Raw genomic sequence first — 25995 nt, 5'->3', positions numbered from 1 at the left:
TCATCACAGGGGATTGAGTTGCAGCACTCCCTTTGGACAAGCTGGCTGTCCAGGTCACTCCACACCTGCCCCTCTGACTGTCCCCCAGACCCTGAGGCCAGGGTCAGCTGCCTGAGTGCCTGCTTTCCTACAGCTGCCCTCTTTGATGCTACCTGCAAGGCTTCACCTCCAGCTTTTCCATCCCCTCCTTTTCAGTAGCTCACCTGGCCTCCTGACAGCCCCACTGATCCGGGATCAGAGTCCACACTCTGCAGAGGAGGAAACTGCCCAAGGGCGTACAGCTGCTAAGTGGCCCTCTGGCTTTGAGGCCCTCCCCCTCTGTTCTCAGAGTCCCTCCACAGGGCCCCATAGCCCTGGGCATTAGTGGGGGCTGTCTTGAAGCACTGGTGATGCAAATTGCTAAGGGCTCAAGTGTGTTACTAGGCTGCCTCGTGCACCTGTCAGAGGTTCTAGGAGCAGGAAGGGAGCTCGGGTCCGTGTCACCTGCGCTGGCATCTGCAGGGAGTAGCTGGAGTTCGGGCCTCTAAGATGAGGGGTTTGCTTGATTAAATGTTTGATGAATGAACTAATAAATGGATGAGCTGTCATCAGAGTAGCCCACATATGTTTAACCATTAATCAAAATAGATTTCAACTACAGAAATATTTGAGCTGAGGCAAATAAAGAGGAGGAAGGGCGGGCCTACGACGTGCCAGAACCCATGCCAGGCCCCGCCACGAGGTCTCATCTCATAGCGGAACATTTCACAGAGGACTTCACATGAGCAGTGATATTTGTACAACCCTCTGGGGTAAAAGGAGAGGATTTAAAGGTGTCTATATGGGACAAAATTCATTACATTTTCTCTGCAATATGTAACTATAATGATAAAACAAATGCTAGTACCAGAAGAGACATTGACTTTATATAAAACTTCCAATATGATCTTTTAAAAAAAAAAAAGTAATGAAAACCTGAGCTTTCTTTTGTGACTTGAACTTTTTATATAAGGATTTATACTTAAAACTGCTACACACAACTCCTGATCAAGGTGTTATTAATTAACAGTGTCTTTCAATTCTTCATAGTCCACCTTGATGAGAAACTTTGCAAAGTAGTGATAATGTTCTTTACAACATTAATTCGGAAATTATAATCCAGATTGTATTGAAAGACTAATTGTAATTTCTCTTCTTTCATTGACAAATCTATTGTTGAGGTTTCTAGTAATATTATGGATAGACTTTCAATCCAATCGAACACTTTTAGATCTAGTATTAATGTGAAACACTAATTTGAAAAACTTCTGAATCTTGGAGCGGTCAACCTGTAGCTAGCTTGCAGTAAGGGGTGGCAGGGTACATCAGCAGACAGCTATGACTATCTGACCTCAGCAGGACAATAATTTTTGCCTTGTTTGCACTATTTAAACATTTATGTCTTGAGATTCCAGAAAGATTGAGACTGTTGGATTGTTTTTGCGAAGACAGATTTGAGTCTGCCGTCTAGAGTTATATCCAGAAGAATATCACCTGGTCACCCCCTACATCAACCACCCCCAACCTGTCCCTTGCCCCACAGCCTCCAGACAGCTGCACTTGGGCTGCAAATTCTCCTTGGGTGCACAGAGCACCAGCTCGTCCAGTGGGCCATGGGGCCCTTGTCTGCTGTGGACAGCAGCACCTTCTGCAGCTGTCGAAGATGTCCGAGTAGTCCAGCTTCTCCCTGGTCACACACCCATCCCTGGCTTGATCTGGCTGTCCCAAATGCTGAGAGCTTCTAGGACCCCAGGGACCCCAATGACCCAGGTGGGATGCTCTGGCCCGCTAATGCACAACACTAGTTCTCCAAGATGCTCAAAGGTATGCCATGAATAAAAAAATTAAAAAAAAAAAAAAGTTCCGTTGTGTAAGTCGGTGACACTAGGCACAAATACTATCCCCTTGGGGCACCTGGGTGGCTCAGTCTGTTAAGTGTCTGCCTTCAGGTCAAGATCCAGGGTCCTGGGATCAAGCTCCCTGCTGAGCAGGGAGCCTGCTTCTCCCTCTCCTCCTTGTGCGTGCGCTCGCACGCGCTCTCTCTCTCTCTCTCTCTTGCTAGCTCTCCCTCTCTCTCAAAATAAAACAAAAAAGAAATACTACCCCCTCTATAATAATGAATGTTCGCAGAGAACCAGACTGACCAGGTATAAATAAACCATAAGAAAGCTCTAAAAAAGACTCCAGATTTTTTTTATTTAAAAAAATTTTTTTAAAGATTTTATTCATTTATTTGACAGACAGAGATCACAAGTAGGTAGAAAGGCAGGCAGAGACAGAGAGGGAAGCAGGCTTCCCGCTGAGCAGAGAGCCAGATGCGATGCGGGGCTCGATCCCAGGACCCCAAGACCTTGACACAAACCGAAGGCAGAGGCTTAACCCACTGAGCCACCCAGGTGCCCCAAGGTTCTGGATTTCTTAAACTGGAGTTCACAGACCTCCTACAAATGGGGCCAAGGAGAGAATGTAGGGCTCCATGAACTTGGATGGGGAAAACCAACACCCTAATTCCCAACAAGCTCTAACTGAAATTTGGTTTTTATTTCATTAGGAATATAAGCCAAAAACCACAGCAACTACCAGTACCTGGGGCTTTATTCAAAAAGAAATCACAGATGTTTTCATATCTCATTACACTTGTTGTAGACATCTCAAAATATTATTTTCATGCACTCCTGCTTTGAAAGCATCGTCTGCAACAGACCTGTCACTTGGTCTTGTTATTTAATGTTAATAAAGAAACATATATAATACCATATCACAAGTTTGTTTCCTCTTAGGTTTTGATAACAGAACATTAAAAATAACTGGTTTTCCTTTTAGCACTATGTATTTTATGCAAGTAGTCATGATTTTGAGGGGTCCATAGGCTTCCCCACTCTGCACAGAAGTCCCTGGCACACAAAAGGTTAAGAAGGCTAAGGGTCTAAGGCCATCACTCCCAGTGATTTGGAAAACAATATGGGAGGCTGGGGGAGGGTGCAGGAGTGGAGGGATCTTGGCCAGGGAAAGGAGGAGATGCAGTTCTGCCACTTCTGTTCTGGCCCTAGGAGATAAGATATGCAGCATTTCCCATTCTGCTTTGGCATATTTCTAAGGAATACATATTAACACTGAAAAATTTCAGATCTCTGGAAAGTGGTTTTTGAACAATATGGATTTAGGGAATGACTTCACCTGAGAAGATTGGAATTGCCTGGTGTTGTTTAAAAATGTTTTTATATTAAGACTTTTTGGAGCAAAATAAAAAGATCAGGTGATGCCTTCTTAGTCTACAAATGAGGGCTCACTCAGGAGGTCACAGGCTGAAGATACAAGCCACCTAGAAACTTTCCCATTCTTTGCTCATGGTCCAGGACTTGTTAATATGAATAGGTTAGGAGTCCATGCTGGGCTGAGGGCCTGTCAGCCAGGAGGGAGATCACTGGGGAAACCACTGGGCTCCTGCACAGCCACAGCTCTGTTGGGTTATAGAGGGAACTGTGCACAGAGTATACGCTCCTGCTGGGATCAGGCTTATATTCCCCCATGGTTGAAGAAACTAACTGGGCTGCGCTTGGGTGGCTCAGTTGGTTAAGCATCAGACTCTTGATTTCCACTCAGGTGATGAACTCAGAGTCATGGTACCAAGCCCTGTGTCAGGTTCTATGCTCAGTGGGGAGAATGTTTGTGTTTCTCTCTCCCCCTCTCTCTCTCTCTGCCCCTCCCTCTCATTCTCTCTCTCACGCTCTCAAATATTTTTAAAAAATAAATTCATTAATTAAAAAAAGAAAAGAAACTAACTGGTAGAAAACACTTCTTATCTTGTTTATGGGATTGAATTTGGAGCTGAGGACCTAAAACATGCATTCTAGTTTCCAGAAAGATTCAGGGACTGATGAGTTGTTTTAGTTCATGCTATCCATCAGGGGCAAGGCAAATCCAAGAGGTGGTCTACCGAGAGGCCCTCATTGCTTCCCGAAGCCAATGTTGTGGGAATTAGAACAGCTCTGGGAACCAACAACTAGCTCAGCCACACTAGATGCCTCCCAAAGGAGTGGCTGTTCCATGAAAGCATTGGGCAAACTAGTGTCAAATGGTCTTAGCTCATCTGGGTTCCATAGCTGAAGAAATGAGCTGGTTTATGTAATGGATCTGGCTTTTCTTTCTCTGTTTTTCCCAGTCATGCTTGGAGAGATATTGGAGGATTTGCCAAGCAGTGTTAGGGCACAAGTCCCATATTCACACACGCCCCCATCATTGGTCTGTAACGCTCTCCGAAACGTTCTGTACGCAGCCCTCCTCACCACTGAGGTTAGTGCCAAGCATTCCTGCAGCCCCTCCATACGAGATACTGAGCCAAGAAACTCTGCCTGGCTGGTTATTACGGACTTCGACTTCGCTGCCAGGACCCTCAGGAATGCTGGAAACTGCTCCCCTCGCAGGCAGCACAGGAGCACACTCTGCAGGAGGAAGGGCGGGAGCCTCGCAGTGCACCCAGCTCCCGGCAAAGCCCTTGCCCACATTATCTTGCAGTGAGGAACTGCTCCTCTCACAGGCAATTCCGCTCATGGAGCTTGGCCACCCCTTCTCTACAGAGGGCCACCACGGTTACTCCTGAGTGTGAGCACAGAGTGGAAACGACGAAACTTTGGCATGCGTGTGCTGAACGTGCGGTGATGTAGTTTGAATATAAATTTGAATTTTCTAGGCATTGCTACACATCAGGGAGGCTTTTTTGGGTAACAGCTTTAGGAAGATACAATTCAGAAACCATGTAATTCACCCATTTAAAGTGTGTAATTCACTAGATTTGGGTGGTGTTATATTCGGGGTTGGGTAACTGTCATAAACCTATTGTAGAACATTTCAGAATCCCCCCAAAAGAAACCCCTTACCCTTTAGTCTTCAGCACCCCCCAAACTCTCCCTCTCCCTGCCCCTAGCAACCACCAGTGTACTATCTGTCTCTGCAGATTTGCCCATCATAGGCGCTTCATATAAATGGAATCATACATATGTGGTCTTTCGTGACTGGCTTCTGTCACATAGTAGAAAGTTTTCAAAGTGGTTCGGTGTTGGGGCAGCAGTACTTCATCCCTGTTTATTCCCAAAACATATTCCACTGTCTGGATACGCCACGTTTTGTTTATGGGCTCACAGATTGATGGACATTTATACTGTTTCTACTTGTGACTACCAGGAGTAACGCTATGAACATTCATGTGCTCCACTTTGAGTGGACATGTGTTTTTGGAGCCTAGACATACACCTAGGGTTGGTACAGCTGCGTAATGGTAACTCTAACTTTTGGAGGAACTGTCCAGTTGTTTTCCAGAGTGGCTGCACCATTTTACTTTGCCATCAGCAATGTATAAGGGTTCCCATTTCTCTGAGTAAGGAAAGGGTTCTGGGAGAGATGGGGGCCCTTGACTAGGCTCTGAAACAGTGAACAAGCGATCAGGGAATAGACTAGACCACCAGGCCTCGGATGTTAGGGAGCATTTTTCTTTGGCGGCGTCAGTGTAATCACAGAAAATGACCAAACCTCAAAGAAGTCAGCTATTAAGGGTGTTATCAATTGTCCTTGCTCAGACCAAGAGGGAGCAAGAATCTCAAGGCCACAAGCTTGCTGGTCTAGTCTTCAATAAAAGACTGGCCTAAAACCCCTCAGTGGCAACCCATTCAGAACCACTCTCGCTCTAGAGAGCTTGCTCTCTCCTTTCTGTTCTCACCTTCCCTTCATAAACTTCCACTTCACCCTTTTGTGTCTGCGAGAGTCACTCTTCAACTCGGTGAGACGAGAACCCCACAAGCCTGTGACATTTCCACATCCTCATCAACACTTGTTATTGTCCATCGTTTGTATTACGGTGGCTGCAAAGTAGTAGCGCACGTGGTTTTGCGCTGCATTTTCCTGAAGACTAGTGAGGCAAGAGCATCTTGTCATGTGATTTTGGGCCATTTATAGATCTTCTTTAGAGAAATGTCTATTCAGATCCTTAACCAACTTTAAAATTGGGTTATTTGCCTTTTTATTATTGAACAGCTTGAGGTTCCAGTGACTATTCAACTACACTTTAAAACTTAGCCCTAATACAAATTAGTTGGACTCCTACAATTTTGCATCTCTCCCCAGAAAACAGAACACAGTTCTGGGAAAATTCCAGTCCCTAAAGTGGTGGTTCTTCTAAACTGGTGGATACTCTCCGACAAAAAAATGGACATATGCAAATTTATCTCTGTTACATTTAATATCAGGGAGTCCCTGGGCCTTCCACCATTCAAGCACGGCCTTGATAAGGCTCATTCTTTTTGTAAGAAGAGTATCTACTTACTTCTGATTGTACTGTCCAGTCATTTGAATCTAGCCTTACTGGGCAACATAAAATGCCCAAACTCTCGGTTCCCACAGAAGAAAGAAGAATGAACTGGTTGTCAGATTATGGAAATCACACTGTGGAGAAATAGCTTTTATAGAAGATTGCTTTGACGGCCCACAGCCCCTCATTTCTCTAAATTTTCTCCTGGGTCAGGCCAGACTGAGAGAGCTTTACACCATCCCATCTGGGACCGCCGTAGAACTGGTCTGATTGCTCTCCAGCCTTTGCCATCAGCCCTTACTGAGGCCTGCTGCAAGGAAGCCGTACAGATGCTCTCATTCTTATAAGTTGTAGGAGCTCTCCTAACACTCAGACAAGCAGCCAAATGCTCATATACACTCTCAGAGAAGTTGTGCTTCTCCTGAACCCATGGTCTGTTTTGATCTTGTGGGCACCATCAAGCTTTTAAGTAATGTCTCCTTTTCTGCTTTTGTCCTTAAGCAGCTCAGAGGTGAATCTGCTGTCTGCCCTAGCAGCTGAACTAGAGGTTAGTTTGCGAATGGACATTTACGGCTCTCGTTTTCCCTCTGCCCTGATTCCACTCTTCATCTCCTTTTAGTACATTTTGTATCCTATCTCAAACGGTTCCTAGAACAAGTCAAACAAATCTCTTTCTAACCTTGCCTTTCTGTACTTGACTGCCATTCATGACAACTGATTGCTGATGTGTGTTCTTAATGACAGAACTTATTTCACAGTTATTTTTCTCACATGTTACTTTTAGTTTCCAGACTCAGGGGTGTTTTGCAAACAGATTACCATCACCCATAGTTACTAGGTGTCATGTGTCTGTGTATGAGAGGGAAGGTAGAATTTTTTTAAGTTGAATAGACATAATAGAAACTGTATTTTGGCTCAGTCAACTAAGCGTCTGCCTTCGGCTCAGGTCATGATCCTGGAGTCCTAGGATCCAGCCCCGCACTGGGGTCCTTGCTCAGTGGGATGCCCGCTTCTCCCTCTCCCTGTGCCAGCCCCAACTCGTGCTTGCTCTCAAAATCTTAAAAGGAACAGTGTATTTCTTCATCTATTCAACAAAATATTTTCATAGTGCTTACTGGGCCAAATACTGTGCCATGTACTTTACAAATACTCATCTTCACAAAAACCCTAAAAGGGAGGTATGATTTTCATTTCCCCTGTTTTACAGGTGAGAAAGTTGAAGTATATGGGGAGGTTAATTAACTTGCCCAAGATCACACAACTAGTAAGCAGTAGAGCTAGGATTAGGAATGGGGTCGCCTGCTTGGAGAGTCCACACTCTCTACCTCTACCTAGGCTCTACCGGGGCTCTCAGGTCCTGGCCAAGCCACTTAAATCCTCACCATTGTTTTGGAACAGTGACACCCACTGCCTTCTAGACTTACTGAGATCAAAGGACACTTCATGCAAATGCAGCATCCCACTCATAGTAAGAACTCAATTTTGTCCTCTTCAGCTAAAACCTGCATAGAAATCCAGACCAAACTTCACAGAGAATGCTGACCAAGAGGAACAAGGCAACTGACCCAACACAACATCATCTGTAAACACCAAAAGTAGGTGAGAGCCCCCTTACCGTTCCATCTCATGGGAGTATCCTGATTACAAAGATTCTGTAAAATGTGTATTAAGAAACTAACTCAAATTTAGTCTGACGCATTTTAGTATTTGGCATATCTTTATGAAAATCGAAGTTGGGAGATTAAATTACAATCAAACATTCTGACAAATCTAGGTTGTTTCCCTCAACTTTAACAACATGGTGGGAGTTTAAGAAGTACATAGTACCTCAGGATTCCTTAAGTATCTCCAGCGACTCGAGTCTGTCCTTGTTCCTCCTAGTCAGCATGAGCCATGGAAATTTGGGGCTGTACCCTACATATTTTAGGTGGAAGCTTGGGACAGTCTGAAACTCAGAAATCCCTGCATACTGATCCAATCCAATCCCTCAATCTCAGGGCTGTGAGTTTAAGGTCCGTGCTGGGTTCCACGGTGGTCATGGAGCCTACTAAAAACAAAACAAACTGAACAGAAAACCTAAATCAAGTAACAGAATGATTTCAGAGTGGGGAGTACTATAGATGTACCAGATGGGTACAATCCTTTTAGAGTCTCAAAGCCCTTTCAGAAATGTATTTTCAATAAATCCTCTCCACCCTGTGAGGTATCATCCCCATTTTGCAGGTAAGTGCAATGAAGCCAAGAACAGTAGCGACTGTTATCTACTGAGAAGTCACTCAGTACCTGCTATGTGCGAGGCAGCACCCTGGATGTGGGCAGGACCTTGCCCCTGCTTTTAAGGAGTCTTTGGGAGAGACAGAAATTAGCATGGTGTGGTCAGTGCTTTGAGAGGGGCACACACAGGGCATGCCAAGAAATGAGAAGCTCTCTTAAAGGTCAGGCGCTATCTGGTCAGGAGCTGGGGGAAGGCCTTGCCGACAAGATAGCAGGGCCATGTAAAAGTATGGGAAGAGGAGGCTGACCCCGGGGGCAGCACATACATAGGCGCGAAGGGACAGCGTGGTGCACCTGGGGAAGAACATTTATCCATCAGAGCACTTGCACAGGGCCAGGCTTGTGCTGGGTCATGAGGTCCCCACCACAACCAGACAGGCAACGCCCTTGCCCTCAAGGAGCTTACGGGTAAAAACAGATGATAAAATCATAGATCAAAGGGCCCCTGTATGCTCAGTGAAGCATCTAACTCTTGATTTCAGTTTAGGTCTCAATCTCAGGGCTGTGAGTTTAAGGTCCGTGCTGGGTTCCACGGTGGTCATGGAGCCTACTTAAAACAAAACAAAATGAACAGAAAACCTAAATCAAGTAACAGAATGATTTCAGAGTTGGGGAGTACCACAGAGGGAATAACTCAAGGCGGTGAGCTAGAGAAACTGGGAGAAGCTGGTCAGAGGTCTCCTCAAGGTGAGACCTTAGAGTGCACACCTGATGGCAAGAAACCCCAACCATGGGTGAGGTGAGAGGGATTCCAGGCACACGGCAAGGACAAGGACCCTAACAGGCTGAAGCTGGCTGCACTGGAAACATAAAGGAGGGAGCATGGCTGGAGCACTGTGGACGAAAGACGATGCACTGCACGAGGCAGGCAGGCCCCATAACCGAAGGCTCTGTAGGCTCTGGGAGGTAATTCAGAGTCCTTCTGAGTGCAGCAAGAAGCCTCTGAAGAATCTCAAGGGAGGCAGCGGTGACACCGTTCCGCTTACTGGGGTCAGGAGAGGAAGGGATGCCAGGTAGGAGGCTTCTGCCAGCATCTAAGCGAGAGACTGGGTTAGTCTGGACAGGGTGGAGGCACTGGAGGAGAGAAATGGCTGCATCTATGAGAGGTTCTGGAAGCAGAACTGAAAGGACCTCCTGATGGCTTGCACACAGATGCGCTGCCTGTGTCCCTCAGATGTTGGTGCCCTTCAGCACCCCTGGCCCTGCCTTCTGCTCTTCTCTCCCTACACACTCTCCCTGGGGACCTCATCAGGTGGACTTCATCAACTCTCCCTGGTTTCGAACACCTTCTGAACACTGAGACCTTCGTCTCCCCTTTAAAGATCTCAGAAAGGCAGAGACTAAGCATTTCCATCTGACGTTCCACAGGCACCCCACACCTAAAACCAGCCCGTCCCCTCCCCCCGCCTCTCTCTTATACTTATGTTCGGAGCAAAAGGGAACTTCCTGGCAAAATTCTTTTGCCTCTGTACACGCTAGCAGCCCGGCTGGCTAGTAAGCAGCAAGGTCAGGCCATTGCCCTGGATTTGGATCAGTCTGCCTCTGAAATCCAGGCTTCTACTACATACTTCTTATTTTATCTTCAACTTGTATCATAAAATCTTTATTTTAATTAGTCTATAGCTAGTCACATTTAAGTCATCAAGAGAAAATATCACTTTAAAAGAAATATTAATGTGAGGAAAAAAAAAAGGCTAGCAAAGTGGTTTATTCTTACAAATTATTGCTGGAAAAAGTTCTTCCAACAAACCAGTGCAGTGAAAATGCCTCAGAAAAGTGTCGGTTTTTCAGGTTTCTTCACAACAGTGTTAGGATGTCTCGTCTTCAGATTTTCTGTATGTTCGTGCTGTGAAGAGCTGCTACTTCCGGGTGGCAGTAACTCTTCAGGGTCTATTTTTATTTCCAAGTTTGTGATTTTTTTTAGAGGCTACTTTAGGGTCGTGAATTGTTTCACTGTCTTTTCACTCTCTCTTTTAAGTTCTTCAATATGGGCATCTAGGCGCTCTAGAATATGATGTGACCTCAGCTCCTCCTCTTCCAAAAATCTGGTAGCTATTGAGCCAAGAGGCGATACAGGCAAGGGACACTGCAGGAGAAACCAATTTTGACATATATAAGTTGAACAGTATGCTTCTCACATATATTTTCATGCTATTTTCTAACCAGAAATGTTAAGAGGTGACTTTCAGAAAACTACTTTTTCTTCTGAAGAGATATTTGTTTTTATCCGAATGATAAAACTAGTAAAGAGGAAGGAAGGGAGGGAGAGAGAGGAGGAGGGAGGGAGGGAGAGAGATGTTCTGGAAAAATGACTACAGACCTCTTCCTTTCTGACCCAAATTGTATGAATGTAAAGTGTTAAATAAATAAACTAGTCGTGGATCTGAAGAATATCTGCTTAGGCTTTGTAAAAAGTACACATATAGCCTTTAATAGCCTTTAATACCCCAGAAGAGAGTATACTTACTGTCTGTGACTGCAAATTCACTTTTAAAATCTGAATATGTTACTTCGATTTTAAAGTACAACAAACTACTGATAACATATTAGATACCAAGTGAAATCAGTACTTTCCCACCTCCAAAACCTCAGTCCATAATCCCTCATCTGAAACTCCTGGGCCATGGTGTTTCAGAATCCAGAGCTCATAAAGGGAATATAGGACATGTACCGCACACAGTCCTTCCTCGCACACCGTCATTATTTCTAGAGTCACCTCAAACAATGAGTTACTGAAAAAAGCATCACTGCTCCTTGGGGAAACACACACACACACACACAATCATCCTAAAACAATTCATTCTGGTAGAGTCAATTTTCTTTATTTTACAAAAAGAAAATGAGGTTCAGAAGTGTGAAGTGACTTGCCTGAGGCCGTTCCACTAGTGGGTGCCAGAGCTGGGAATCCAATCCTGTTCACCAGGCCCCAGAGCCCACGCCCCTGATGCTACACTGTGCTGTCCCCACTTCCTCCCCAGTCTGGTCACCTCTGTGTGACAGCTGGACAGAAGGGCAGAGTGCCACCTCGGCCAATCTCAGCTGGGAATGCACAGGTCTGGGGATTCAGATTTCTCACAGCTCTGCGCACAACCACAAATGACCATAGGAGTCCCTCAAGTATTGACAGGGGGTTACAAATAGTTTAGTAAGTAGGCAATTCACAAACACAGAATCCATGATTAACAAGGATCTACTATATTACCTTATCGGAGTCTGAGGTAACGTCCCATAATCAAACATATTGATATTTCTGAAGTAAAATGCTAAGTAGAAATGCTAGTAGAAACGTTAAGTAGAAAAATAAAGTCTACATATATTACCACATCTGTTCAGGTCAGGTCAGGTTTTAGTGCCAATTAAGTTTTGTGCCAAATGGAGGACGTTTTTGAATTTCAGAATACATGTAAGTGAAGCGGAGACTTACTTTAAAAAGGAAAACAGAACCTCTCCATGGACTTGTTGGTACACTGAAAAGTCACAAATACTGAACCTCCACAGGTGTGGGACCACTAACTGGGGAGGGCAATGACTGGCCGGAGGCAAGAGTTTCCAGTCTGCACGGCAGCTGCAGGAACATGAGGTCAGTGCAGCGTCGCCTTGTGTGGTACTGAATCCGTGCTCTGGACGCATCAGACCACTTCCTTCCTCCGCCTCCACCCACCCTTCTCCCTTTCCCACAGCTCCTCCCTTCCTTATTCACTGTCCAGACCTCACGACTATCCTGGCATCCAGAGACACTCCTTGAACCAATCACTCCAATTACAAAATTGATCTTCTCTTTTTGAAAAAGGCAGGAAAAGAATTTACAATTAGGGTCAAAAACAAAGGCATGGCTATCAACTTTCAGACTAAGATGTACTTCAAAAAGTAATCACAGCTGAATGTGTCTTCACAAGCAAAATCCTAAGACAGAAATACATGAGAAAAATACAGAGTACCTGAGATAGAAAACTAGTAAGAAAGGAACCAACACACCCCCTCACCCTCCTTTATCCTTCAAATAAAAACTAAAACCAAACTAAACAGACTTAATAAATAATAAGATGAGAAAGTTTCCATACCGAAGACATAAACTCCTCTTGGTCATTTATACTCTCAGAGACAGTGTCAGAATAATTGGCTTCGTTTGTATCTAGCACTGAAGGCAGAGAGTTAGTTTTGTAGAGAAAGTGAGAAGGCAGAGAGACAGAACTGCACGGGGTGATCTGAGAACTCAGGGGGCTGAGGACCCCAGACATGGGCTCTATACTATCCAACGCTTGTCGTCTCGGAGAATGAAGACCTGTTTTGTAGTGCTCAGTCTTCATTCCATCATGTCTGTACGGGCCATGGGTTGGCCTGGATAGCAGATTAGAAAACAGAACAAATATAAATTGTAGTGACTTCTCCCTTTTAATACAGAAAGTATTAAAAGTATTAACTGTTACAGGAAGTTAAAATAAAGGAACTTAAAAATAAAGGAACAAGCTAACCAGTTTAAGGCTGTAACTTATAAAATGAGCAGCCCACTCAGACCCCCTGTTCTTCCCATCCATTCAGGCCCACATCCAATCCCCGTTGCCAGGCCCCGGCCCTCACACATGGACAATACAGTGAGAAAGACAAGCTGCCAGAGTCATCTAGTGTGTTTGGTGCTAAAGCAGAGGGAAGTACTGTGCACAGGGGACCTGGTGTCAAGCTGGCAGTGGAGATGAGGCATCTGCACAGGCTTTGGTAGGTTGGTAGGAAAACACTTGAGCCATATAGTAAGAGCTGAAGCCAGGTGGGTTTTCCTGGAATGCTGACTTCTTATGGTAACAGCTTATAATTAATTGACCAAAAATACAAAGGAAGCTTTCTTAATATAAAAAAGCCAATTCTGACTTCTTATGGTACCAGTGGGGGTTCAAGCGGTGGGAGGCAGCATGGAAAGGCTCAGGGCAGGGAGGACACTGTTTATATATATGTCCAGAGTGTGTGAGACTCAAATCTGAATAAAAGTGCTTTATAACCCTCCTCCGCCACTTTGTGACCTCATAGTAGCTTTGCTTGTATACACTGTACTTAAGAGTCAAACATAGAGCTGTTTGAGGAAGATTTAATTTCTGTGAGTCTAAAATTACTCTCAAAGAAATGAGAATTATAATGGTACACATCTTAAGTAAACTGTGAAGAAATTTTACTTGAACTCTGTGTTCTTGAACTCAGGTGCTCTGCCGTGTATCGGTTTAAAGATCCTGTCATGGTTTTTTTTGCACATCTGAGTAGAAATTTCCAGCTTAGACTTAGTATCCATCAAATCTTTCTGTAGTTGTTGATTTTCAGACACTAATTTATTTAATGCCTCAATATAATTCTCCTGGAGGTCTGCTAGTGAAATCTCTTTTGCCTAATGAAAAAGAATACTAGAGTTACTTAATTTGTATAAGAATACTTGTGATCTGTGATACAGCTGGTAGGAAATTACTTTTTTTTTTTAATTTTTTTTAGTTGTATCTAGTTCATCTATGGCTTTGCTTTGGTTAAAGTCACTGTTTGTGGTTGGGCCCCTCCCTTATGAGAAAACAAGTGTTGTTTCTTACAGTGAGTGGGGGTGGAAAATGAGGAGCATGATGGGCTTCCCTGATGTGCCAAGGAAGATCTAAGGAGCTAGAGGAAGGCTGGAACTCAGAGGGCGGAGAGCTACAAGAGAGAATCAGAAACAGAAAAAAGAAAGAAAATAGCAGCATGGGTTCTTCCAGAGCATCTATGGAAGAAAACTGAGAGACCTATTTCAAAGAAAGACATCTGAACAGAAGGTTCAGAAAAGGAATTCCAACTGGCAGGGACAACTTTTAAATAAGTACTCTCTGGTCTTAAGGACTTTTACTTAACATCAGCACCTGTTGTGGTACGAGAAATCAATTTGAAGTACACAGCGAGACAGCATTCAGGTGTAAGGTAGGTGATCCTATTCTGATCTGGTCTGGGTTCTGTGATCCTGAATTTTACTTTTCTAGGTGTTTCCTGGTAATACTACCTGAAAACACAGTAGTCTAGACCATTTGTTTTTTCTCTAATGACAAAATATTTTGTTAGCATTCTGAAAAATTATGATAATTTTCTTTGGAATTTAATATGATATTTAGCTTGATCTTTTCTATAAAGAATTTTCTGATAATAAGTTGGTCGAAGTAGTTTAACAGAATTACAACATAAAATTTAAAATGTAGCCTTTGACTATCTGTATACCAATAGTGAGAGTAAGTCACAGAATTTTTTTGTAAGTTGTCAATGCCAGTTAAAATCTCAAAAAAAAAAAAAAAAAAAAAAAGGCAGGACATAAGAGTAAATGAAAAACTACTGTCAATTTTTTAAAGGTGGCAAATAATTTTATCAGAGCTACTGTTTTCATTATTAAAATAATTAGATTATTTCATTAAAATAGTTATTTAATCCAAACATCCATTTGTAAAAGTAATTCTACCTTCCTAGGTGGTAAAATGAAAAAAGAAACTTTCTAAAAATTATTCTTCATACATACAACATGTTCACACTGTGTGTAATTTCAAAACCAGAGGAAGTTTAAACTGCTTGATGGGATTTTGACCAGTTAGAGTCTGATGTTTGATGTCACTGAATATACATTTTTTATAAAAAAACAGTGCTTTGCTTTTGGCAGTCATCTTTTAAAGCTTTCTCAAATTAATTATTTTATTGACAATTAAAAAAAAAATTAATGTGAGAGGTAATATAGAAATTGTGTGCCAAGCACATGCTGGGCTGCGTGAACAAAGGACAGGACTATCACTGTTAGATGGGAATTTCAGGAGAAATTAAGCTCAACAGAATCTCTGGTCATAGTCTGGTTTAAGCTCCCCTAAGGGTTCCCAACTCTTAAATATGAACAGGTAATCACTGTATAAGATAAGATTCTCTCAATCAGGTATTGCCAGCCAAATCCTGAGCCTTTTGAAGTTTCTGTGGTATAAATCAGGTTGGTCCTTGGCTTTCTCCATACTAGCTTCATATAGGCTTTATAGGGGTAAATAAAATCTCCTTCCTTCCTTCCTTCCTTCCTCTCTCCCTCCAACGACCCCTTACAAAGGGTTTAGCTGCTCTTTCCTCTCCTCTTTTTCCCTTCCCTTGCTGGTTTGCACTTAAAAAAAAATCCTTTCATTACAGTGTTAGAGGGATTTGGGAAGGAGCAAGATCAGATGCATATTTTCATCTGCCACCTTAAATGACATAATATTTCATAGTATAGAAAGCCACAAATCAATCATCCTTCTACAGATTAACATTTAGTTTACTTCAAAATTTTGTACATTGCAAATAACACCAAAATGGCTATTTCAGCACATTTGCTCCTGTAGGATGGATTCTTTGGGAATGTAAACTGATATGACCTTTCTGGAAAACTACTCTGCAATAATTATCAAAAGCAGAAATGCACATGACCCAGAAGTTTATAGGCTATATATATTTACAAGTTTAATGGATATTGCTAAATTGTCCCCTAGAATGGCTATACCAATTCACTTTCCCATTAACAGAGCACAAGAGCCTGTTGCCTTGTATCCTCGCCAATACTGGCTATATTCATTTTTAAAAATCATTGTCAAGCCAGTATTTACCTATTTAGTTTTGATTATTAGGGATGCTGAACAGCTTTTCTTGTTTACTGGATTTTTGCATTACTTTTATGAATTATCTCTGTTCTTTGTCCATTTTTCTACTGATTTCTAATCTTTTTATTATCTTTCCAGGAAATCCTTATATTAATATATTAACTTTTGTCTATTTATAGATTGTTTCCCCCAGTCTATTAGTCTTTTTTTATGGAGTCTTTTGCCATCCACAAATTTTACATTTTAATGTTGCAAAATTATTTATGTTGTAAAATTCTTTACGGTTTATAATGCTAAGATAATCTTATTGTCCCAAAAGATTATAAAAACAGTCCCCGATATTTTCTTTAACTTGAAATAAAGTGTTCATTTAACGTTTTGCACTTTCTTCCACTGCAGCCTCCATAATCCATGATTGTGAAATTAAAACTACTTAGTAGTGAATAGGGGTATTGTGTAGCCATACGTCTCTGGGGCACAGAGTCTCTGAAATGCAGAGAGAAAAAATTTCTACAATCTCTGAGCATTTGACCTACATTAAGAAGAAATGGGTCAGAATAGATGGGTCATTTTGCAAATTATAAGGATTTTATAACAAAATAGCTGAAAGGACATCCATACCGCTTATGAACTCTCTGTAACTAAGCACAGTCTCCCCGTTTCACAGGAGCTGGTACACACTACTCGTGCTCCCCTACTCCTTCACTCTCAATCTCTTACAGCCAAGAATTCTATCTGACTCATCACTGCATCCGTCTCATTACCTATGAAAATACTTTGAACACAAAAAATTTCAGAATATTTGACTAAATGAATTATATCTTATAGAAATATAATAAAAGGCAAATTATATAAAAGATGATATACTTTATAAGAAAAAGATATTATGAACATCATTGTAACAATAATAATAATAGCACCTAACATTAATTGTGCACTTACTAAATGCCAGGCACAATGCTAAGCACTTTATGTACATGCTCCCTACTAAGATCACAGACTGTACATGTATTTTGTCGTATATATAATATATAAAGATCTGCCAGTTGCTGAAGTGGGGAGTGGTATTTTGCCCACTGCCATCAACTGTCTTGACTTCTTTTTATTTGAGCAAGTTTCTGCAGAAGGATCATTCCACAGTTTGATCCTTACTCTCTCTTTAAAATATCAGTATTTACGAAGTGATTTTTTTAAAAGACTTGGATAACAGATAAACTTAAGTTTCTATTATGTACCTCGTGTAAACCCAATTCCAATTTCATCACCATTTCAGAGAGATGACGATTTTCTAACTTGAGTGACTCCATCTGTCCTAAAATCTCCTGAGAAGGGAAAAGCAGAAAAACAAACAAATACATCAAATGCATCTACAAAATGTTTCCATAGATCATTTTCCTTAGGCAAAGATGCATTATTCATTCATAGAAATATATTAATATGTTAATAAACATATAACATATCTATATATATAAATATCTTTCTAAAAAGATTTTTTAATGGCACCTGAGTGGCTCAGTTGGTTAAGGTCCTGGGATAGAGCCCTGAATCAAGCTCCCTGCCCAGCAGGGAGTCTGCTTCTCCCTCTCTCCCTCCCTGCCACTCATGCATGCATGGTCTCTCTCTCAAAGAAATAAAATCATCAAAAAAATTAAAAAATAAAAAGATTTTTTAAAAAGATGTGTCAAGATGTATTAACACACATGTATTTAAAATATAAGATGAATGAGTTCAGGGCACTCGGGTGGCTCAGCTGGTTAAGCGGCTGACTCTTGATTTGGCTAAGGTCACAAACTCAGGGTCCTGAGATCAAGCCCCACATCTGGGCTCTGTGTCCAGCGGGCTGTCTGCTTGAGATTATCTCCCTCTCCCTTTCCTTTGCCCCTCTCCCTGCTCGTGCTTGCTCTTTCCAACCAATCAATCTTTAAAAAAAAAAAAAAAGATGACCACATTCCCTGGTCAATCCCTCCCACTCTCCAGTGTTAGCCTCCTCTCATGCAGCTTCCACCTCCGACATCAGAGGGACCGCACTCCTTTCACAAGAGACTACAGACAACCTTGGAGATGTTGCAGGTTCAATCCCAGAGCGCCGCAATATAGCAAGTATCACAATAAAATAAGTCAAATAAATACTTTGGTTTCCCCGTGCATATAAAAGTTATGTTTACACTATACTGTAGTCTATTAAGTGTCCAATAGCATTATGTCTAAAAAAAAAAATGTATGCACTTTAATTTTAAAATACTTTTTGGCTAAAAAATGCTAACCCCCCCCCCCCCCCGCCGAGCTTTCAGCAGGTTATAATTACTGATCATGGACTGCCATACAAATATAGTAATAATGAAAATGTTTGAAATCTGCGAGAATTACCAAAATGTGATAGAGAGACATGAAGTGAGCAAATGCTGTTGGAAAAATGGTGCTGACTGACTTGCTCATCACAGGGTTGCCACAAACCTTCAGTCTGTGAAAAATGTAACATCCGCAATGTGTAATAAAGCAAAGTGCAGTAAGAGCAGGTGTGCCTGTGACTTACTCTCCCTCCTCACTCTCCTCAGCTGGTCTGCTCCACCATTGCCACTTGAAACAGGCTCTGGCCTTCTTTGGTTTCCTGCTTCCTTGATGAAAATTATCCAGTTTTCTTCCTCATTGCTACTTTTTTTTTTTTTTTTTTAGCTCTATTCTAATGCCTTTTTACCCTAAATGAGTAGTTCCCCAAGTGTGGTTCAATCTCTGTCTTCATCTCTATGCTTTCTCACCACATTTTCTAAGTCTCTCAGGGTGTTTCAAATGCCTCACCCTGATTCTAACCTTGAACTCCAGGTCTTCTGTGGAATTGACTATTAGATATTTCCTACAAACATCCAGCCTTAATCTCAAAACAGTGTCTGTTCCACCAGGTTCCCTATTTTGTGTTACTTTCAAACAAACTCAGTATCTTCCTTAACCTGCTCCCTATCTTTTCTCTCCTGCACTAAAAGGCATCACTTTCTACTCAATCGCCCACAATGCAATCCTGAGTGACATCTTCCCCTAATTCTAACTCGCCCTCCCGGTCCAATCAAATGCAAAGCCCAGTCAATTTTACCAGCTACGTATCTCAGAATTCCTGCATTCCCCTCGACTTCCCCTGCCCACTGCTCGAGCCACCATCTTACTGCTGTAAGAGCATCTGAGTGGTCTCTCTGCCTCCTTGCACACTCTCCATATCACAACCAAGAGAACCTTGATGCCTCCTTACAGCCATTCCCTAATGGCTTCAAGAGAACACTAAGCCCTTCCCATGCCAGCAGAGACCATCGAAAGCCAGTCCCTGCTTCTCAGTTTCCTTCCTTGGGGCACTCACCCATGTGTACTCCAATCTGTTCCCGTGAACACATCACATTCTTGCTATGCACAACAGACACAGCCTCTTACTCTGTACCCACTCTCCCCTCCCCACCAATCCTCACAGAATGCTTGTGAACCAGCACACCTCAGCCCACTGCAGGAGTCTAATAAAAATTTGCTGAATGAAATACTGTGGAAATTATATTTATACTAAATTCAATCTTCAAAAATGCTTGAAATGAAGAGTTTTTATTCAAGCTTCACCTTGTGTTCTACGGCTTTTGCTTCTGCCTTTTGTATCTCTGCTTTGAGTCGCTTTTCCATGTCAGAGGATGAGCTTTTGGTGGAAGCAATAGTGATGTCTCGCTGGTGTAACTCTCGAGTTAGCTGTGAGATTTCCATCTTCATTCCTTCTAATGCCGAACTGTAACTTTGTTCAGCCTGTAAAATCTGTTCTTTCAACTACAAAGAAACAGAAAGGAAAGCATAAAGAATAAAAAGAAAACACACAGACAAATATGTCAATAGTTAAAATAGTAGGGCAATTTTTACCTTACCCCAAGACATGAATTCTTTTCCTTAATTCAGTCCGCAGAAAATTAGCAATTTACCAAGCTGTATGTCTACACTGAAGGTCAGATGGCTACACCCACAATAACTTATTAATCTCAAAACGGGGAGAGATGGTTTATTCAAATGCTGAGAACCTGTGTCTAAGTCCATGCGCGCATTATTTAGAAGACAGCTCCTGTGCACTTCATTATTTTTTTTCCAGCGGCAAAGCTAAAAATTTTGTTTATATGGCTTCCTTGTCCACAAAAGACAACAGAAAGGCAAGAGGAAGAAGGAAGCTAGAAGTAATCTCAAATAAGTGATAAAAATTACGAGTCAACAAACACACTAGCCGGGGCCCATGAATGCAGACAGACAGCTCTGCACACCTCAGCAGCCAACGAGGATACTGAGTACACCATGGCACAGAATACATACCCTTAACAACCACCTTCAGTCTATGAAAATATTAAGTGCTCGTTCATATGAAACCGTTTTGAAAGCAAAAGAGTGTAAATCTTTTAGAAAGTTTTTCATCAAAACATGTTTAAAATAAAGCTTAGAGTTCAGAGAGGAGAGGCTTCAACTACCTCAAAAATGCTTCTATGTCATCCCTGAGGATGACAAAAACTTTCCCTAAGCACGCTGCAGGTGTGTGTCTACTCCTGAATACCAAGTGGCTCCTTGAACCACATTTTTCTCTCATTAAATATAACTCCTGTGACCTTCCAACCCACAGCTCAGTCCACTAATACATACAACTTGGCGACTGCAGACAGGCAGATTTTTACCTTCTTAATCTCTGCCCTGTACTCATTGTTATGTACTTCCATCTTCTTCAATTCTTCATATTTTTCCATCAGTTCTTGGCTCAGTTGTTTACATGTTGCACTCACAGACTCCAAGCTGTGTATGAGACAAAAATATGATCACATACTTCAAAAACCCTGAAGCCCACAGATTCAATTATCTAACTTACCTTTTGTTGTCCAAGAATTATCTTAAATAGCACCTCCCACCCCAATTTAAAACTCATTTCCAATTTCCTCATCAACAGAGGCAACTAAATCCAATTCAAACTTTTGGGGATATTTTTGATTTCTGTGTTTATCTACACCCTTTGCCTCTGCTTAAAATTTAACTGGTTATAAAATTCTGAAGATTACAGCAACTTTACCACTTTTCTCTCCTAAACTGGACAGGAGTTACCATCCTAATTCTAATCTCTACCATACTTGATTACAATTCCAGCCTACACAAAGCTTCCACTTGTCACCCTTACTTAGGAATCAATCCCTCACCAGATATGAGAACCAGGGGCACCGTAACTCTCAGATCTCACCACTCACTTTTGCTAATAAAATCCTTTTGCTCCTTTCTCAGGGAATATTTTGTTTAAACTAAACAATACAAATAAACTATTTAATATGGGTTCCTTTTTCTTTTGATAAAAAAAATTTTTAAAGTCATTTTTATTACTGAACACTGATTATTACTGAACACTGGTGTTTATTTCCATTTATCTCAATTTTACCTATTTCTCAATATCCTAGAATGCTCGCTTATTTGGTACTAAGTACATTAGTATAGTGTGTCAAACACTGAGGTAGAGAGAGAAAAAAATCACAAGATACTCTTGTCCTAGCTACTGATGGGAAAACTGAGGCTTAAAGAGGCTAAGGGTGTAAGGTCACACTGCAAGTCAGAAATAAGAAGTAGGTCCTTAGAGTCTGATGGGAGCACAGTAAAATATACCCACATGTAAGATACTAAAAAGTCAATCAATGGAAAATCTATGCTAGAAAATATAAATTTCAGTTCCAATATCAAAAAGAATAATAATCAAGACTCTTGACTTCGGCTCCAGTCATGATCTCAAGGTTGTGAGATCAAGCACCATGTCAGGCTCTGCACTGAGCATGCACCCTGCTTAAGATTCTCTCTCTCCCTCTCCCTCTGCTCCTCCCCGCAGCCACTCACAGACTCTTGCTCTTGATGGCAAAATAAAATAAAGATAAAGAAAATAAATTTAAAAAATAAACAAAATAAAGCAAGGGCTTTATTTTATTTCATCTAAAGTGTACACACCTGGGGCGCCTGGGTGGTTCCATTGGTTAAACATCTACCTTGGCTCAGGTCATGATTTCAGGGTCCTGAGACTGAGCCTGGCATCAGGCTCCCTGCTCAGTGGGGAATCTGCTTCTCCCTCTCCCTCTGCCCCTCTCCCCAGCTGGTGCCACCTCTAATTCACTCTTTCTCTCTCTCTCAAATAAATAAATAAAATCTTTAAAAAAAATAAAATAAAGAAAGAATACACATCCATCTCAATAATGATAACCAAGAATATCTTAAGTATTTCAAGGTGCAAAACAAATAAAGCAAAAAACGGTGTCTGCATGGTATTTAATATGTAAAGAAAATATCTGGTGGTTTCCAAAAACAGAAATAATAAGTAAAAAATGTAAAACTTAAAGATAAACTTGAAAGGGTAAAAGAGCAAAATGTTTGTTGTTTGTTTGCCTAAAGGCTAGCAGTTCATATATTTTTAAATCTTTTACATACAGAAAAAATTAGTTTACAAATAACGACATTTCATGTTTAAAACAAATTATCAAACTCTTCCAAGTCACAGAGTTTAGAAGTATGACAAACAGAAGTTCACAAGTACGATGATGGAACAGGTGAGCTGGGTATGCTCTAGCATAGCTCGGGATTCAACCAGCACCAAGAAAATGATCAGCAGCACTTCGGGAAAGAAGGAAGAAGCACCATGTGCCTAGTGTGCCCTCGCTGAGAGCGTCTCCAGTGAGATAGCTGGTACAGGGCAGAGCCTAACTGGAAACGTTCTACACAGGCAAAATGCAAAATTAAAATTGGTATAGTGAGTATAGAAAGCTCTTTTGAAGAATCTGATTTTGAAGGAGAGCAGAGAAATGTGGGAAGAACTTGCCAGGGATATAGGATTCAAGGAGGGTTTTAATCTTTTCCCAATATGGGAAATATTAAAGCCTAGTTTATACCAGTGAGAATGATTCAGCAGAAAGGAAGAACTTGATGATGTAAAAAGAAAATTAAAAACTGTGCAAACAGGACGATAGTGAAATCTTAGGGGAACAGACATGTCATCTATCAGCTCGTGTGTTCTAACAGACTACAGGCACAGATGCAGGCAGACTGGTAGATTTGGTGGTAGAAAAATTAGGAAACTCTTCTTTCACTGCTTCTGTTTTTGCAATGAAATAAAAAGTTAGGCTATCTGTGGATGCTAAAGAAAAAAACACTTATTTTTTCACTAAGACTACTTATTTAAAGATTTTATTTATTTCTTTAAGACAGAGAGAGCGAGCATAAGCAGGAAGAGGAGCAGCGGGACAGGAAACTGCCACCAAGCATAGAGCCTGGCATGGGACTCCATCTCACAACCCTGCTATCATGACCTGCACCAAAATCAGGAGTCAGTTGCTTAAGTGACTGAACCATGCAGGTGCCCCTTCACTAAGACTATTACATTAGTTTACTTTATCAATATGATGATCAAGAATCATTTTTAGCTACTTGAACATTATTGAAATGTGTACGTAATTATCTACCTGCCTTCCAAACGAGTCACCTCTGCCTGCAGAAGTTCTTCACTACTGTGGGTGAAATCCAGATGGGACAGCATGTTGCCTAAGTCCCCCTGCTCTTGCAAGGTGTACCTCCTTTCGGCCTGTGACTCCTCCAGTGACCTAAAGACAGAGGAGGGCTGTTAAAGACCTCTGATCTTCGCAAATAAAACAATGCACAATCAGTTCATGTTTCCCACTTGTTTTTGGTAATGAAACTCTTCGGAACTCTTCAGCTTGTCTCCTGCTTCAGGAAAAGAACACTTGGGAGAATAAAGAGGCATCAGATGATGCTTCCCAAAAAAGTCAGGAGCAGTTAACTCCTTTTTCAACTGAGATTTGACCTGTTTTTCAAGGAAAAAGGCAAAATGACAAAACTTTTTGTTTCCACTTGATACCTTGAGCCAAAAAAGCTGAAAAAGTTACAGGAAAGTTCTGGCAAGTACAGAAATGTATACCAGACTTAAATCAAGCGAAAGGAGCATAGTTCCTTCTATTACTCTCCACTACAAGCCTCACAGAAATAATTCCTACATAGAAATACAATGAGGTGAAGGATTTTTTTTAATGAGCTATCTCGATAGTTGCCTTATTGATGATGTTGATGACAAGCAGCCACTTGTCATGACCTAGTCTACCAAGAAAGGGAGGCATTCCAGGAGACATGGACCACAATTCCTTCCACATTTGGAGTTTTACCAAGAGTATAGATTGACCAAGTGGTTTCTACTTTCTAACATTACAGTCTTTTCATTAGGGACCCAAACTGGAGGCAGAAAAAAATTACAATGCTATAAAAATCTAACTCAGAAATTAAAGGTGAATAAGAAAACCCATAATGTGATCAAACACAAAATTATGAATATATAATAATATTAAAACTGGTTCTCAATGCCAAAACTCCAAGTGGATGTAATTAATATTGAAGATTAATTATACCTTACGGTCTCTAGTGTGTGTTGAGTGTCAGTTGGCTTTAACTTTGCCTGTAGCTTCTCCTTTTGCATTCTTTCCTCATGCATGGAATTTTCTTGAGACTGAAGTGTTGCTTTCAATTCTCTCTTTTCTTCCTGGAGAATCTGAAAAATAGAAAAAAGTCAGATGTTATTACAATTTTTCTATTTCATGAGAAAAGAAAGCCAGAGAGTCAGACTATAACAGGTACAATATTAATAAGGCTATCAATGTCTGATCCATTAGCTAGGGAATATGGAAGAATCCACAGATTCTCGAACCAAGTTCAAGGATAATTTTCTTTAAGTTCTTATTTAAATTCTAATTAGTCAACAAATCATGTTGGGAAAATTGGACAGCCAAATGCAGAAGCATGAACTGGACTACTTTCTTACACCATATACAAAAATAAACAAGAAATGAATGAAACTCCTATATGTGAGACAGGAATCCACCAAAATCCTAGAGAACACAGGCAGCAACCTCTTTGACCTTGGCTGCAGCAACTTCTCACTAGACATATTGCCAAAAGCAAGGGGGAAAAGGGCAAAAATGAACTACTGGGACTTCATCAAGATAAAAAGCTCTTGCCCAGCAAAGAAAACAAGTCAGCAAAACTAAAAGGCAACCCACAGAATGAGAGAAGATATTTGCAAATGCCTTACCAAATAAGGGGCTACTGACCAAAATCCATAAAGAACTCATCAAACTTAACACCCAAAAAATAAAAAATCCAGCCAAGAAATGGGCAGAAGACATGTAGAGACATTTTCTCCAAAGAAGACATACAAATGGCCAACAGACACATGAAAAAATGTTCAACATCACTCAGCATCAGAGAAATACAAATCAAAACCACAACCAGATACTACCACACACTGGTAAGAATAACTAAAATTAACAACTTAGGAAAGAACAGATGTTGGCGAGGATGCAGAGAAAGGGGAACCCTCCTACACTGCTGGTGGGAATGCAAGCTGGTGCAGCCACTCTGGAAAACAGTATGGATGTTCCTCAAAAAGTTGAAAATAGAGCTATCCTATGACCCAGTAATTAGAGTACTAGGTATTTATCGAAAGGATACAAACATAGTGATTTAAAGGGGCACATGAACCCCAATGTTTATAGCAGCAATGTCCACAATAGCCAAAATATGAAAGCTCAGATGTCCATCAACAGATGAACAGATAAAGAAGATGTGGTGCGTGAGCGCGCGCACACACACACACACACCCTGGAATATTACTCAGCCATCAAAAAAAAAAATTAAATCTTGCGATTTGCAATGATGTGGATGGAGTTAGAGGGTATTATGCTAAGCAAAATAAATCAGTCAGAGAAAGACAAATACCATATGATTTCAGCCATATGTGCA

The 25995-nt window shown here is 41.3% G+C and overlaps 1 protein-coding gene across 11 annotated transcripts in view; it reads right to left on the bottom strand.

Moving 5' to 3' along the window:
* Positions 1 to 10180: 10180 nt before the first annotated feature.
* CEP63 (centrosomal protein 63) overlaps positions 10181 to 25995 on the bottom strand; it is a 61428-nt gene continuing 45613 nt past the window's right edge. For 4 of the 11 annotated variants that reach the window (XM_032333619.1, XM_032333573.1, XM_032333640.1 and 1 more), the window contains 8 exons: positions 24606 to 24745; positions 23652 to 23789; positions 20853 to 20967; positions 19774 to 19971; positions 17418 to 17504; positions 13756 to 13961; positions 12655 to 12931; positions 10181 to 10679 (listed from right to left, as the gene is read on the bottom strand). In XM_032333619.1, the coding sequence (XP_032189510.1) occupies positions 10521 to 10679; positions 12655 to 12931; positions 13756 to 13961; positions 17418 to 17504; positions 19774 to 19971; positions 20853 to 20967; positions 23652 to 23789; positions 24606 to 24745 (1320 nt within the window). In that variant the 3' untranslated portion in view covers positions 10181 to 10520. Of the gene's footprint in view, positions 10680 to 12654; positions 12932 to 13755; positions 13962 to 17417; positions 17505 to 19773; positions 19972 to 20852; positions 20968 to 23651; positions 23790 to 24605; positions 24746 to 25995 lie in introns of those variants that run through there. The other 7 variants (XM_032333611.1, XM_032333594.1, XM_032333584.1 and 4 more) reach the window with 3 other exon arrangements.

The sequence above is a fragment of the Mustela erminea genome, chromosome 1, assembly GCF_009829155.1.
Source record: "Mustela erminea isolate mMusErm1 chromosome 1, mMusErm1.Pri, whole genome shotgun sequence".
NCBI classification, from domain to species: domain Eukaryota; kingdom Metazoa; phylum Chordata; class Mammalia; order Carnivora; family Mustelidae; genus Mustela; species Mustela erminea.
This window is presented reverse-complemented; position numbering and strand designations above follow the sequence as displayed.